The following is a 17,407-nucleotide window of genomic DNA, read 5'->3' as shown; positions in this document are numbered from 1 at the left end:
AAAAAAACCCCCCCCCCCCCCCGAGTCAATTTGCATCAATGAATGTATTAATACATGCAATTGTCTTTATAACTACACAGAAAAATGAGAAAAACTTCTGCAGGACAAAGGAACCTTTAGGAAGAGTAAAAACAGAATGTTCCACCATCACTTGACACTATTTATCACATTTCTTGCTATAGCAGTATTAGATAGGATGGTGGTTATTTCTGATCTTTAAGTTTTGCAAAAACAGTAACAGTATTTTGAAATAGAAAACATCTCTCATCACAAGAGTCAGATGTCAAAGTTATTCTTCACTTTATACAGTTATTACATAATTTAACAAGTTACTCTTCATATTTTGGAATTGATATATAGCTTTATAATTCTAGCAAGGCTGAATATGAACAAGAACTCAATTTCTAGGAATTTCTTGAAAATGTACAGAAATTGTCAAGACTTCTATAAGCACCCACAGTTCTCATGGTTTCACTTCTAGATTATATTTTTCTAAAATCAATTGAAATTTGGCTGCCAATACCAAATAAGGAATCAAACAGGACAAAGTTTACTTACTGTTAGAGCAAATTAGTATAATTACTAGAAGCAAATAAAGGCATGTGTAATATTTAATCTCTATCTTTACATCTGCATAGCAGAAGAAACTGGCTTGTGCACTGCCACAGCAAGCTTTTTTATAAATGCCAGTCAACATACTAACTTCTACATTATTCACCATCCCGAAGCATAACCTTGCAAAGGTTAACCTTGCGCTAAGCACTGGCTCACTAACACACCAAATTGCTCAATACCTCCTGCTCTTTTTCCACAACATACCCTTCCGAGATTCAAAACTTTTCCTCCAAAAACATTTTCTACTTTCTGCAAAGGGCTAATTCACAGTCTATTATTATCAAGCTTAAATGCTGAGTATCCAGGATCACAAGCGAAAGTTTCTAAGAAAGTGAATACCAGCCTAATCATTAATCTATCAACCTTATTTCATGGAATTGACCACATCTTAATAAAGAAGCATGGCCATGTACCACATTGTCTTCTGCGAATAATTGGAGAGATGGCTTCCTTCCAACTGATTACCAAACAGAATTCCTGTGGCAACGACATCAGTTGACTGTATTGAAAAGTAATACAAGAAATGTCTTCTAAGCTACCTGTAGATGCGATTTAGCATTGGTGAAGTCTGAAATACTGGCAAACTATTTACCATACTACCAGGAGTTCTTAAATTTAACTACTTGGTATGTCAAACCCAACTAAGGAGAGGTATTTCTTTACGTTCTTTGTGTTCGCTTTGGTCTATCATGTAAGATATGTCAGTATACATAGCAAAAGTTTCCTTAAAACAGGAAATAAATCATTTAAGCCATAATAATCAAGTGTACTCTGGATAGGTCCATGCAAACAGTAAAACAACAAAAGTAATTGTTTTGTGTGAACACTGCATGAAAAATACCTCATTTGATCATTCATCAGTAAATAACGATTTTTAACCATATTTTGAGCTTTCAGTCGCACATCTGCAGTACTCTACCATATGTTGGGTAGATAGGACTGGGCTTATGCAACAACTAACTTCTAGTCAAGTTCTTGTCACATACTGAAGTTTATCAAAATATTTACAGTTTTCTATGCTTAGAAGGCTGAAGGCATACCATTCACTAAACAGTAGTTAATTAAAAAAAAAAAATCATATGATGCATGTTTTTTTCCTGTTATTAACATAACTCCAAGATAGCCTTGAAATCAGACCTTTTTTTTTTTCACTTGGAAAATTAACAGATGCAACTTTCTAAATTCTTACCTGAAATGGTTAGGAAGTCTGTCCAAGTCTAATAATACATTCAGTCAACTAGAACAGAATAGCTGAGCTAACTTCAACCAAGTTTAATTCTAACATTAGCAACGTAATTACTATCTTCACAACTCTGTCCTTAGGTTAAGAATTATCTCATCTTTAAGGCTGCTGCTCCAGGTAAAGTCTCCACTAATTCCGACTTGTAGCAGCTTAATACATGTCTTGTGCCCTTGTTCTAATATGCTTAACCCTCTGAACTTGCTTATTTATATGCGTTCAGGCTTAAGGGCTGGCATCCTCATTAACTAAGAAATCTAAGGCTAAAATAACAGCTACACAATCACTACCACAACCAGAGCATCTCTTACAATTAAGCAGAGGGAAAAAGCCATATCTTCAATTAGTGCCTTAATTACAGCTAATTAACTTAAACCCTACCCCCGATTCATAAAGAAACATTTAACGTGTTTTAAAGCATTCACTAGGAACAAAGTAGTGCAGAGGGTCAGTTCACTAAGTATTAACACAAACTTTGAGTTTAAGTGCAAGATAGGCAATGTTAACCAGTATTTCCAGATGAAGTGTCTGGGTTGGTGTTCGTCAGCTATTTTACCTACATGAATACCCATGTGATTAATCCACTGAAGACTGAAGCCTTTCAAAGAGAACCAAAGTTTTATTGAGCAGCTCACTGCACAGCCACCTGGGCATTATACCTAGTAGATGAGGAGCTGAATCTGTTATAGGTAATTAGTAGTTACTAATATAGTAACATCACTAGGGAAAAGGTGATCACATGCCTCTGAAATACAAGTACTGTAACATTTTTCAAAAGGACAATTGTCTTCAGCATAAGATCTCTCCAACAATTGGGTGGCTGAGCTGCAATGAAGTGAGAAGCTGTTGTGGTAGGCTGACAATGCCTAGACAACAACTTGCATTACAAATAAACAGGAAATATATAATTTACTTATGCCAGATACTCTGAGGATCACAATATATCTCTCTTAGGAACTAATTCAGCAGCAAATCAGAATCCAAACGGGAAAAAAAAAATCCTCTCCCCCCTCCCCTTCCCATTATTTTACTTGATAATGGCTTTTGTTTTGTCTGACTAAAAAGTAGGTGATGCTACAGTTATTCACAGCCACAGACAGTCCTAAGGAAGTTAATCCAAAACAAAACCAAATCTGAATCTTAACAAAACTAAATTACTGCAGAACGCAATTTTACAAGCGTTTTTATCTAAAACACATATTGTATTGTCTCATTACCTGCATTCATTTTCAGTTCCTTTCAACATGCTAGGTTTCATGTATGATCATCTAATTTTACTGCTTAATTAAATACTTTTAAATTATTATGAAAAATCATGAGTAAGTCTGAGTAAAAAGTACCATTACCATGCAGATTCAAGACGTTGCAATAAATCTTCTGTTTCTGGTTCCTTGCTAAGAACCAGGCACCCACAAGATCAGGACGTAATCATGGATTTTTTTATTCCACTCAGATTGATAAATAGTAAAGTTCCAGAACTCTGTTTTATTAATACCATTTGGGAGTTTGTCTTTAATGATTAAAGGTTGACATAAACTGCCATTAGTATATACGCATATTTCCAAGTTTCCACATCATTCACAAAGTACTCACACAGCTGTTTAATTTTTAACTACCGCCTGCTCTTCTACAACGTTTTTTTGATCTTTTGCATATGCAAAATACACAGATACTGATTTCAAGAGTATCAATTCCCAAAGTAAAAAAAAAATTCCTTTAAAAATTTCCTAACTCATCTTTTATTCAATGCCTTTTCTCTAAAGAAGTGCTTCTCACACAAAAATTCTGCATTACTAGTTCTTCTGGAATAAATAAGAAGATTTTCATGATTACAGAAAAAAAACCCTTAAACTAAAATGATGCCTTTACATTTAAGACTCCAAAAGCTGTTTTGTTCTTCGTCGTGCTTTTTCTGTTCCAAGAACTTTGCCACCAAAGCTACCCAATGACTATGTAAATTGGAAAGACTGATTCCAGTTAAGCAGTTTTCATAAAGTAAAATTTAAAACATAGTTGTTATATTCATTCATTTTGTTCCCAGAAAATGTAAGCCACTCCAACACCCTTTTATCTCTCCAACCAAAGGACACTTCCATTTGATAGATTCCTCAATGTAAAGATCAGCAGATACAAGTATTGGCAAAGCCTCTTTATGTAAGATCAATGATATAATTAGGTTACAGGTTATCGCTTTCACATCTACATTTTAAAAGTGATAAAAACAGAGTGGAAGATCAGTGAAAACTGTATCCCCTGTAAAGGCCATAATAATACCAAACTCCTATCTGACTCCTTTTTAGTAGCTTTGTTGTGCATTTTTCCAGAAGGCATGAAGCGAACACTTTGGGAAACTCATTAACAATAAAGCCTCATAATGCAACTTTTAGAGCCAGCCGAAGGAGGAGGGGCTGTTTGGGGCAGAGTGGCGAGTGTGAGTTTTGGTTGGTTGTGGGGTTTTTTTGTGTTTTGCTGGTGGAGGTTTCTAAGTTTTGCCTTGCAAAGCAGGAGATAAAAGTCACAACATAAGTAAACAAGAGAACTTACAGAATGATTAAGTAGGGAGGAAACCACTTTCATTGCCACAAACTTCACAATGAGTGCAAGTTATCCAAGACTTGGAATCTTTTCCATCCTAAATTTCCAACCTAATTTACTGATATTAAGTGTTGATCTAGTTGAAGTGACTACCTGGCATACACCTGCTTTATACCATTAACTCATCCACACAGCTCACAAAATAAGATGACTCAAGACAACTGAAAGGATTGATAAATGACAAAAGAAATTTTTTTAGAGGAAAGAATGTCATTGAAGTAATATCTAATACAAAAATGTGATGGAGGAGGATGGGAAATAAGTGGTGATGCATTTAAGACAAACACTAATCTGTTACTTGTTGAATCCAGACAAGATGGAAGTCCTCTCTGCTATTTATGAACAAGACATTAAGTGACAGGGTAACTATTAAAGATATAGTAGCACTCTATGGTCTTAAATCGATGCACCATCCAACACTTTTTATAACCCTAAAGTAAAAGAAGTAGTCAACAATGAGTGGGTTAAAAGCACACATTTTCATTTTCAGATAAAATGGAATCACTTTACACAACATTACAACAGTAGGTTCAGGTTAAACTACACAGACAATTTATTCTCATTTGTAACCAGTCTTTTTTAATTTTGGGGTAAGGACAACTTCCTGTATTAGAAAATGTGTGAAAACAGAGGAACAGGAATAGTTGCATCTCCCTTCCTCCATTCTTCACCTATTACAACAAAACCTGCAGAGATGCAGAAACACTTTAGTGGACCCATAACAATAAGCTTTAAGTTTTACTTACTATTTTTTTCTTTTGAGATTTTAAATCTTCCAGGGCATCATCTAGAAGAAGGACAACATAAATTAATTTTCAAATATAAATAATTTCAGCACACTCTGAACATTGACTTCACTCTATGAGATCAGTAAAAAATGTGCACTGACCACTACCACCCCTAAAACATCAGTAAACTTTGCATAAAAAAACTGAAGTTATGTGAAAATCGGTAATTTTAAAGGCTGGAACTGTTTATAAATTATAGCCCCAATATGACTTTACAATTATAACTAGTAAACAGTTTTAAGTATCATTTCCTCATTAAGCAAACCAATTCTAGCTAGTGCCCTGCTTTGACCTACATCACAAATGGAACAACGGACTAAATACACTTCATCTCATAGTCAAAACACAGAAGAAAGCTTGAGGTCTAAGTATTAATGTAACGAAGTACCAGATGTACTGGTTTCAGTATTTCACTTCAGCCCCTTAACACATGCTAGTTTCAAATGCAAGGTCAATTCTGAGCTTCAAATCTCAATCTAGTACACCCTTTCAATACTTTTAGACCACAGCAAAACCTCCAGTTTTGTAAGAAAATGTACCAGGAAGTCATTTTACTAAGTGTTAAGAAACTCTGTTACAAGTAGCAGGCATAGCACCTAACCTCCCTAAAAGGAAGGGAAACAAGAAAGGTCAAACTTACGTGGGAGTTTAATTTAAGTCAGTGTTTGCAGTTTGGCACTAATCAAAAACTCACCATAATAATCCACTCCCTAATATCGAAGATAGACTCTTGATAAATCTGGTTTTCACTACCTGCTTCACAGCGAGGCCTTACATAGCTATTTTTACCCTTTTTCAGTTTTCAAAAAGAGAAAAGGCTCCACAGAACTACAAGAAATAAAAACAAAACCTACCAAACAAACTACATACCTTTTTTGTATCTTAGTTTATATCCTAGAATGGTTTAGGTTGGAAGGGAAAAGATCGTCTAGTTCCAATTCCCGTAAGACTGCTATAAACACTTTTTGAAGTTACTTCAGGAACATTACTGTCACTTGAAATTAAGGGAACATATATTACTGAAAATTTTCCAGAATGTAGAAACACCTTTTGATAGAACAAACTGCTTTATTAAATGTATAAAATAACTGGGCCTGTATATATTTGAAAGTTTATGCAATGAAAGGGTAACTGCAACAATCACTTACTAAGAAAAATAGGACATGGAACAAGATCATATTTAGCACTGGGCTGGACCACAGAAGACAGGTAGTTCCAGGAATTGTGCATCATCAAATTAGTAAGGTACCTCTCTCCCTCAAGTTTTACATTTACATTGAACACAGCCTCTCAGCCCCACACTGATCAACACCTTGAAATGCACTGCAATGCAGTATAGTATCAGGCAGCCAAACAAATAGCACAGAGTCAGCTGTCAACAGTTACTTAAACTGAAGCTGCTTTTGGTATAGAAATGCCTAGAACATCTCCAAATATAGCCTTCCACAAAGCAAAGCTATCAGTTTCAAGTGAGGGCATTTATTTCTGAACACCAAGGTAAAGCAATCAACAACCACCTCATAGAACACCTGCCCCTTCCAAAGTGGCCAAATGGCAATTACTGCAAAGTACTCTCAAGAAACCAATATATTTTGCCTTAATTAAACCTACAGGAAAAAAAAGAATTCACACTAGAAGTGTCAATAACTGCAAGATACCTCATTTATTTTCCCCACACTCCAGGACAGATCAACCTCCTCAGCAATTGTTTGCCTGACCAGTGTTAAAAACTGAAATTCTATAATGTTTCTACATCACCTTTCCTCATGTCTCACTAGGAATTTTCCTTGTTCAGAGTATGGTTCCCAAAACTGGTGTATGCTGGTTATCCATAGTTATAGTGTTAATCATCTCCAGTGACTCAACATGTTACATTAACTTATCCAAGAATAGAAGGCTAGCTTTGAGCCAATCGGTTGCCAGTTTGCTCTCTCAGCTAAGTTTTCTCCTGCTTACTGCTGTAACTCTTGCACTGTACTTTTGACTTCTATTTTTGAGGTAAAACATTTCATTTTCACCTTATCTCTGGAACAATGCTGAAATAATTCCTTTTGGCATGTTCTAACATCTGCTAAAATCCTTTACACAAGCTCAACAAAAGCACTAGATTTGCTTGTCTGCTAAAAACAGCAATAAAAACATTTAAGCAAACTAGAAAAACATACATATTTTTCTTCCTATCCAGTCATGAAATGGAAATATATATTCACCTTAGAAATGAATCACAGAGCACCACAGAATATATAGACAATTTTATTTCTACATAAAAATGTATGTCCTACACTTGCATATCAAACGCAAACATTAAGTTTAAGAAAAATTCCAGAAGTGATGTTTAACTTGTAAGCTGTCACAAATTAAATTCATCATGTTGTTTTGCAAGTCATAAAACACTGAGGCTTTTCTGTATTATTGCTCACATCACCATGAGATATTGTTATAGGCTGGAATGCTTTCAAAGTCTTAAATGAATTTGTAACTACTGCAGCAAGTGCCACAGATGCAGTTTTTAAATTTTGCATTAGAATGAATTTACATGTTCTTTAACAACTTTTTATATGTATTTGAACACTTGTATTACTTTCAGTTACATTACTCCCTATTTTCCTTAGCTCTCAAAACAGCACAAAAACACCTGCTTATCCCTTTTCCACTCAGGAAAACATAAGCATGCTTTGGAGAACTGGGAGAGAAAAGCTAACTTGACAAATAAATTAAAACACATCTGCTATAAATCTCTTCTTTTACACATGAAGATAACAGATTAAGACTGCCTGAATACTTGCAAGATGCAGGTATTAAAGCAACTACTACTATTGTTTATACTTCTTTTCCCTACTTCTACGCTACATTTTATTCCACTACATTTTGAAGCATGCAAAGACAGGAAAAAGTTACAATTTGGTAAGTGAAGTGAAAGATTAAGCAGTTTCCCTCCCATTCTTTCAAGAACTATGTGGTAGAAACAGTTTAGCTAATGCTACACATTTCAACATGAACCAAAAGTTTACTCTTCTTTTCTGAGAACCAAATTATCCAAAATATTTACATTTTCATAACAAGCATCATTCCCAATTTGTTACATATTCTGAAAAAAGACAGAAAAAGTACTTACTATTCCTTTCTGTCCTTTTGGAAAAGAAAAAAATGAGCAGTGTTCTTATAAACCAGATTCTTTAAAACAGAAAGAAGAGTCATATTAAAACATATTACAGTAGCCATTTCTGAAATAATTTAGCAAACAGAAGACTTATGAAATTTAAATTTGCAGATACAAAAAACAAATCTTCAAACAATATTTATACAGAAAATAAAAATTAAATTACTACCTTGTCAACAAGACATCAACATTAATCTAAATAAAATCCTCCTGCCTATTAAAATTTATCCAAATACTACTATAGGTAAAAATACTAAGGAAGCAGCAGCAAGTAACACCATCATCATTTTTAAAATGCTCCGTGTGAACTTTTTTTAATCAGGGTATGTGCAGCTAGCTGAAAATTACTTCTTATTTGATAGATTTACGACGTATGTTATCCAGAAAACCAGGCTTATTAGCTAAGACCCAAAATTCAGACTCAGGAGATTTTTTGGAAGAATCCAGTACCAGTGAAAACCACAAGATAGTTACTGCACAAATGCTCTCCCAGCCAGAGTTAACTGACCTGACTTCTGGCAATTTTAGAGAGCTCTCAATCTACTCCATTTCCATAGTGTTTCAGCTGACTTAGCTCAAACAATGGAGCAGTTTATCTGTGCTCAAGACAAACTGATCTATAACCATTTTACATTTGAAAGGTTTCTCTGCAACCATCAGGACTTCATTTGTGTTAAAGCTTAGAATGGCTTATAATTGTTAGGTTGACACTTTCCCTGGCAAGGTAACTGGCCTAAGTCAAGTTGCAAATTTGTATTTCAAGCCTTTCCAAGCATCTTATTCAAAATCCACATAGCACCAAGCACTATAAAGCCTGAAGTAGCAATGTTTCACTTAAAAATTCTTACAGGCTAGAAAGGTTCTCTGAATAACAGCTAACATAAGAAAGCAGGCAAAAGTCTACAAGATTTCAAATAGTTTCAACTTAATTCATAAGAACACCTTTTGCATTTATATAATGGCTGCCCAATTCAAACTGCTTTCAAGTATCAAGGACACAACCTGAGTTAGGTAAGTTAGACAGGACAACTGGAACAAGAACATAATCTACGCAAGGTCAGAGGAACATAGAATTTTAACTCTATTTCATGTTCAAAGGACTGCTGTAATAACTATTCTAAGAATACAAGTGGCTTTGCCCACTTATACAATGCAAGATATGTCTCTTCATAAAGCATCAAAAGAAGTAAAAGCTTTAGAGGGTTTGAATCACCTTAAAGACTACAGTACACAGGCAAAAGAATTATTTCTTTTTTACTGTATGTTTAATAAAAACTCTTCTACCTAAAGCTGTATTCTAAGCTAATAGATATATGTGGTAGGACTCGATGAAATAAAAAGCATTTCCTCTTTAAGAGCTCTGAGGTGAAAGTGTAATAGCAGATCAATTCAGACAAATTGTACAAAGTAGAAACACATTTCTCTGAAAATTAGAACACGCAAGATGAAACAATCTAATTCAAATGAAAATCATATCAAAAAGAGCATCCTTCTAACATGCAAATATATTTCTTCAAGTTTCCAGGTATTTCAATATACATTTAAAATTAATGAGGTTATATATTCCTAGAACTTAACTTGCTCTACCAGCATCAGTAACTTGCTGAGACCCTGAGGGAATGACCTAAGGCAGAAGTAAGCTGGTGACTGACTGCAAGCTGGAAAAGGCAGACATATTCCAGTTTGATTAGGGCTGAAAAATCTCTAGAGCTATTACTGGGTGGCACCAAGTATTCAGCATGGAATCACCTCTTGACCGAGAACAAAGACAAGCTGGCAGTTACTTGCCATTCATATCTGCCAAAAAAAAAAAAGCTGAAGGGGAATAGCATAAGAGAAAAATCAGACAGAGTTGCAAGTTGTAAGAGAACAACAGTCTGATTGTAAATGCTAGTAAGCTGCTGTCTAATTCAGAATTTTATAGAAACTGACCTTTAAAAAAAACCCAACAATTGGAGGAGAAACTAGAGAATTTCTACACTAACCCTAACACACTTAAGTGAAGGGAGGCTGGTAATATTCCTCTTCAAGCCTTCCCTGTTAGCATGAGCAAGTCTTACACACCAGCAACAAAGACTTTCATATCCTTGTGTCTTAAGAACAAAACCAATTCATATTGCTGCCAAAGATTAATTTGAGGTTTAATGTCTATGTTAATCCTTTCCAGTTAAGATATTGCTGCCCATGGATCTTCTCTGCAGGATTTCATAACAGCAGTGCATTAGTACATTATGCACAACAGAGCACGATGTACAAAAAGCATCTTCAAGTATTTTTTGCACGTTACGTCGACCCATGCTACTCGAATCTGCAAAGCATTGAATATTTACATTTGACTTCCACTTTTAAGTCTAAAACTAGGGCACTGACTAGTCATGTTTTCATACAAAGATGCTGTACAAATACGGACAGTATTTATGGTGTTCATTTCAGCAAATTAATAAATGCACTGTGCTTCCCATCAGTAGAAAAGATGTTCAGTAGGCTGCTTCTCCTCCTCCTTGATGATGTGCTGCAAGTGGAGGCAGGAAAGCAGCTGTTTAGTGAGGTGGGAGCCAATTTTGTTATTTTTAGAAAAGTATTTTTCTTGTAAAACGAAAGCCGCTCATGAAGAGGAAGAGACAACCAGCTCAGTGAAACAAAAAAGCAGACAATACTTCTTCCTATTCACATCCAATGAATTTAGGATATTTTCTGGTTGAAGAAAAATCAGAGATTTTCCAGAAAAACCGATAATCATGTACAACTAGTCCTCAACATATTTAGGCTGATGATCTTTCAAGTAACTTTTGTGTTAACACCCACCTAATACGTAAAATTTTCTCCATTCATTCTTGTATATTTTCCCAATTTTTACGCTGCATTTTACACGCAAGTGACATACTTTAAATGACTTTCATATAGTAGTGTAACTTTTCCAAATAGCAGTAGAAATAAAACCCAAGATAATGCTCTCCTGATTATGCTACATTACCTTGCAGCTGTTCAGGTACAGGTCTCTCTCTAGTTCTAATATAATTTGGATAAGCCAAGTAACTCTAAATGCTAACATCTTTTCAAGGTAAGAGTTAGTCCTACACTAAACCCAGACCCTTGAGAGACATTTCCCCTCAAAGAAACTGTCTGCCTAACTACTTGACTTTATTTCAAAAGAAAAAAATTCAGCAAGTTACAAGTTTCAGCAAGTTACAAGATTGTCAAGAGCAAAACCAAACCCCTGCTGAGATATATTTTCCATCTCCTTTCATGAGAGACAGCAGCTAGGGAAAAAAAACAGCACATTTACTTACATCAATGGAAATGCAAAAAATGGAAGTGTCATAATCAACCTTGCTGTCCATTCATCAGGAAGATACCAAAAATATACAATTAAGCAGGTAATAAGGTAAAGAAGTGAAGAGTAGAGAAGCAGCCTTCCAACCCATAGTTTCTGTAGCCTCTGATTTTTTTCTCTAAATTCTTCTAATATCTGTATTTCCTGCAAACAAACAAGGTTCAGCCTTATCAGTGAAATTAGTAAATGGTTTTACTAAACTGCCTTGAAGTGTTTGCTAAAGTTAGCCATATTGATTTGATACTTGATTAGAAAAGTCAACCAGCTTTTTGATAAACAACAATATTTGCCCAAGATAACTTTCACAGCATAAATACATCACACTACTAAGGTTATGATATGGGTCCCTTGCACTGTATTAGCAGTAACACATCACTATTGAGAAAACATATTACAAATCAGCACTTACTCCTGACTGTAAGTATATATAATATATATTAATATATATACTCCGTTAGTATATTTGGGACAAGTGGAAGAAGACAATACTTACAAATGGCATATAGCATCTTATGATCACATAAATCACTACCAATCACATTTCATATCCTAAAACTTTCACAAGGCACGTGTGGAATTTCAAACACCTCTAATACTTTTCTAACATGGGAAATTGCTGAAATGACTCCATTTCACACTTCCATTTCAGTATTTTCCTCACATTAAGAGTGAAATCCTGAACATCCAAATGATGTTTTTCGCACATTAATGAGTGATCAAGCAATCCCCTGCTATGTTACCATTTTGACTGCATTTCAAGTGAAAACATGAGTACTCACATTTCCATTAAAAGGAAAACAAAAAAGTATCAACAGCATATTTCAAAACAGTTCATTTCCCCATAGAGTACAGACATCTGTCACAAATGCTGCCAAAAAAAAATTACAATTGATTACCAAACCATCTACTCAGTTATTCTGCCCTTGACCACAGCTACTACCATTACAACTCTTATTCTTAAAACCATGCATTGAAGCTTTTCTAGTGAGCCTAATGAATGGAACTTTGCACTAGTGTCATTTTCCATTACATGGGAGTTTAACCATTAGTTATAATTAAACTGTGTAATCAAGCCAACTTTGCATTCATTCCCATTTCAGGCTCTCTAAATAAGGGAGAAACTCCAATTTAAATATTATCTATTATATAGTATGAAGGGTTTTTTGAATTACTAGTATAAGGAGAAAAAAGGTAGCAGTCCATCTGAAACTCAGAATCTCTAATAGATCCAAATGGAATAATTATCAAAATAGTTTAAAATTCTGTGACAGTATTTTACCTAATGTAAAAGAAATACATGGCCAAAACCAATGCATATTTCTAAACAAAAATCAAAGAAAACATCAAAAAGCAAATACGTACCTTATCAAGTTTTTCTAACACTTCTACTGTGGAAGGCTTTGCCTGCTTACAAGGGAAAGAACAAAGCTGTTAATTACACTAAAAAAGACAATATTTAGAGGATTACTGTACATTAACAGTTTCCTAACAAAAAGACATGTTTGTAATAATAAATTATCTATTTTACATAAAGGTAAGATATTTTCCTGTTTTAATAGTGACAAATAGAAGTGACTGTAATGAATCACTATTTTACGGTTGGTATTACTATTAACTGAAGGCTCCCCTCCTACACTACAAATGATGAAAACCTGTAAAGCATGTACAGCAATAGTGGATGTGTGGGTGGGAAGTGAAACAAGGAGAGAATTGATGAGTGGAGAGAACAGGCAAAACAAAGAGAATATATACAGGAAGCTCTAAGCTGAGAACTTAAGCTTTTTATTACTATTCATTCCACACAAAGACACATGCTCTAAATAAATTAAAAGGAACTGCAAGTGTTATCACCTCCAGTAAAATCCCCCTTAGGAGCAACTTTAAATTCAGCTTCCAGGAATCTGAGAAGTATAAAGCCACTATCTTCCTCCACCCTTCATATCACAAACTCAAAAACAATAGCCCACACTGCACCACCATGAAAGTGAGTTTCATTCTATTACAAAAAACTGAGATGCCATACAAACTTTTGCCTTTAAAGAAGGTTTGTATGGGAGGCTCTGAAATCAACTGATAACATGCGAAGACAACCATAGACTTGAACATACACCTGCCAAGAGGAGTAGTGGAAAACCTCACGCCTCTTCCTCAAACGCAGTACCCCATTCAATAATATACAAACCAATAAAAATAGTTAGGAAAACAGACTTGTATAGATATAAGTAGCTACCAAGTACCTGTTAAACAGACACAGAATGACACTCGGAATGTATCCATTTTGACCTAAAATAGCCACCAATCTTTTGAGTTACAGATGCTGCTATATCTACGCTGATGATGCATCACAAAACTATTTAGATTTACAGAAATAGTTAAGACTATTTTTATGTTAACCAAACCAGTGACAGGCCTGATACCACAAAGGAAATAAAGGACAGCCGCACATTTTCCCAGTTAGGAATTTGACAGCGAATATTTTTGGTCATTATGTCTCACTACTGGACCAATTAGTGGGAAAAATTTAGCACTAACATTCAACCAGCATTAACAGTCAAACAACTGGCATTAAAGGAAACATATCTTGCACACTCCCATCTTCTAGACTAAAGATTATTATATTGTTACACAATTTTACTTACCCTCCATCTTGAAATTAATCCACCCATCTTCTGTTGTGGACAAATGTTGGCAGAGCTATCAATCTTCTACAAGAATTCACAGCTAGAAGTGAAGCATTAAGCACTTAGGAGCAATCTAACAGCATAGTCTGCTTTATTCCATCATCTAAAGAAATCAAAAGATTGCATAAAGCTTTTGCCTAGTTATCTGCCTATGTTATCTTAAAAGCCAGTCTTCTATTTCATAGGCCATCTTATAAGCCAGCTGATAAGCACTAATGTGGCCAAACTTATTTTTTATTTTGGAAATATTTAACCAGAGGAGAGTCCTCAAAAACAGAGGCACAAAATAACTGCTAAAAAAAGCCACCAAAATCCTCCAGCACAAAACCAATTTTAATAACTTAGTAATAAGCAGGATTATTTAAGAAACTGATTTCTAATAATTTTCTCTGCTTCATATGCATAACTTGATTTTTTTTTCTTTCAGCTGTCACTCCAGGCAGCCAGCATTAAAATCCTACTACTAGAAAAAGTTCATCTCCAATAAATCTACTTCCTTTTTAAGATCTCATCAACAAGAATGTATTGGATGGCACTATTGTTCTTCCTTTGTATGACCAGTTTTAAGTTCAAATAATCAGTTTCAAGGAGATTTCCTTGCTCCACAAAAGCACTACATTGGCAGGTCTTCCTTGCACACAAGGCACAATACAGCCACCAGCACATAAAATGGCCCTAGAGCAATTCCAAAGCTGCAAAAGTAGGTCATCTCACCCTACACAAATCTGGAAGCCACGAACAGCACTAATTTGATGATCTGGGTCTAGTTTCCTGTCACAGATTAAGGCTGGGCTGGCCATTAACTAATGACAGATGCCATTAACTCCTCTCCCTTCATAGAAGGGGAAGGGAATAAGGGACAGAGACTTACGGGTTGAGGAAAAAAAGAAAAAAAAAAAACACACTATAACAGCTTTAATGAACCAGTAACAGCAAAAAGGTAATTATATTAATTTTTTAAAGTAATTAAATATATACAAGATCAGTATCAAACTCCCTCAGAGTCCAAGCTGGACTCAGCAGGAGACAGGAACTGAATGCAGGAACTCATGGATTGGGATAAAGGCAGAAGAACAGACAGGATTCTCCACAGATGCCAGCCACTGAAGAGGAGAGCTTGACCCTTGTGATCCCTCAGCTTTATACTGAATATGACATACATGGAATGGAATAACTTGTTGGTCAGGTTTGGGTCACCTGGTCCTGTCTGCTCCTCCCCACAAATATGATCTTTTTACTTACATATGACCCTGTAACTTACTGCACCCCACTGCGGTACACAGGATTTAGCAGTGTCGTTGCTTTCTATGGGGCCAGATGGGACCAACCCAAAGGAACTGAGGGAGCTGGGGGAATTGCTCATCAAGCCAATTTCCATTATTTCCCAGCAGTTCTGGATAACCAGGGACATCCCAGTCGAGTGGAGGTTAGCAAATGTGACACTCATCTACAAGAAGGATTGGAAAGAAGATCCAGGAAACTACAGGCCTGTCAGTCTGACCTCAGAGCCAAGAAAGGTTATAGAGCAGATCATCTAAAGTGCCATCACATGACATGCACAGGACAATCAGGTGATCAGGCCCAGACTGCATGGGTTTATGAAAGGCAGGTTCTGCTTGACTAACATGATCTCCTTCAATGACAAGGTGACACAATTAGTGGATAAGGGAAGGGCTGTGGATGTTCTCTACCTAGCTTTTAGGAAAGCTTTTGAGACTGTTTCCCACTGCATTCTCCATGAGAAACTGGCTGCTTGGATGTGTGTACTCTTCGCTGGGTAAAAAAAATGGCTGGATGGCCGGGCCCAGAGCGTGGTGCTGAATGGAGTCAAACCCAATTGGTGGCCAATCACAAGTGGGGTTCCCCATGGCTCAGTATTGGCGCACACCCTCTTTATATCTTTATCAATGATCTCGACAAGGGGATCGAGTGCACCCTCAGTAAGTTCGCAGATGACACCAAGCTAGGGGGTGTGTTGATCTGCTGGAAGCTAGGAAGGCTTCACAGAGGGATCTGGGCAGGCTGGATTGATGGAGCCAAGACCAATGGTATGGGGTTCAACAAGGTCCTGCACTTGGGTCACAACAACCCCATGCAATGCTTCAGGCTTGGGGAAGATGGGCTGGAAAGCTGCCCAGCAGAAAAGGACCTGCCACCCACAGGTCAACAGTGCCCAGATGGCCAAGAAGGCCAATGGCATCCTGGCTTGTATCAGACCTAGTGTGGCCAGCAGGATTAGGGAAGTGATCATCCCCCTGTACTCAGCACTGGTGAGGCCACACTTCGAATACTGTGTCCAGTTTTGGGCCCCTCACTACAGAAGGACACTGAGGTACTGGAGCATGTCCAGAGATGGGCAATGAAGCTGGTGAAGGGTCTAGAGAACAAGTCTTGTGATGAGTGGCTGAGGGAACTGGGGTTGTTTAGCCTGAAGAAGAGGAGGCTCAGCAGACACTTACAACTATCTGAAAAAAGGTTGTAGCTATGTAGGGGTCAGACTCTTCTCCCACGCGACAGGACAGGAGGAAATGGCCTCAAGTTGCACCAGGGGAGTTTTCAGTTGTGTATTAGGAAAAATTTCTTCACCAAAAGGGTTGTCGAGCATTGGAACAGGCTGCTCAGGGAAATGGTGGAGTCCTATCCCTGGGAGTATTAAAAAGACTTGTAGATGTGATGTTTAGGGACATAGTTTAGTGGTAACCTGGCAGTGAAGGGTTGGACTCCATGATCTCAAAGATCTCTTACAACCAAAACAATTCTTTGATTCTAAAGGAGCAAGTATAAGCAAGAGCCTTTCTGCACACCAATCCTTGGTAGCAACCATAAACATCAAGCATTATCACCTCTAGAAGCAGACACTGTCTGCAAAAATATGCTGTTAACTTCGGAATATGCAGTCACTTAGAAAAGACTGAGCTGAAAAGTAAAATCACTGAGCAGGTAACTGGTTCTGCTCTATCTCAATCCAGGAAACAGTTGTAGCAATTTTCCATC

At 36.4% G+C, this 17,407-nt stretch overlaps 1 protein-coding gene across 1 annotated transcript in view; it reads right to left on the bottom strand.

Annotated features, from left to right (window-relative positions):
• Window positions 1-14,455, bottom strand: part of LOC104495531 (protein lunapark-like) — a gene marked incomplete at its 3' end in the record, with an annotated part of 16,503 nt that extends 2,048 nt beyond the window's left edge. The window contains exons 1-5 of the mRNA XM_010138508.1: window positions 14,372-14,455; window positions 13,095-13,139; window positions 11,689-11,876; window positions 8,354-8,412; window positions 5,197-5,237 (exon numbers count right to left, since the gene is read on the bottom strand). Of these exons, the coding sequence (XP_010136810.1) occupies window positions 5,197-5,237; window positions 8,354-8,412; window positions 11,689-11,876; window positions 13,095-13,139; window positions 14,372-14,398 (360 nt within the window). The remainder of the gene's footprint in view (window positions 1-5,196; window positions 5,238-8,353; window positions 8,413-11,688; window positions 11,877-13,094; window positions 13,140-14,371) is intronic.
• Between the last annotated feature and the right edge of the window lie 2,952 nt (window positions 14,456-17,407).

Source organism: Buceros rhinoceros, unplaced genomic scaffold (assembly GCF_000710305.1).
Source record: "Buceros rhinoceros silvestris isolate BGI_N320 unplaced genomic scaffold, ASM71030v1 scaffold18836, whole genome shotgun sequence".
Lineage (NCBI taxonomy): Eukaryota > Metazoa > Chordata > Aves > Bucerotiformes > Bucerotidae > Buceros > Buceros rhinoceros.
The sequence above is the reverse complement of the archived record's forward strand: the minus strand, read 5'-3'. Positions and strand labels throughout refer to the sequence as shown.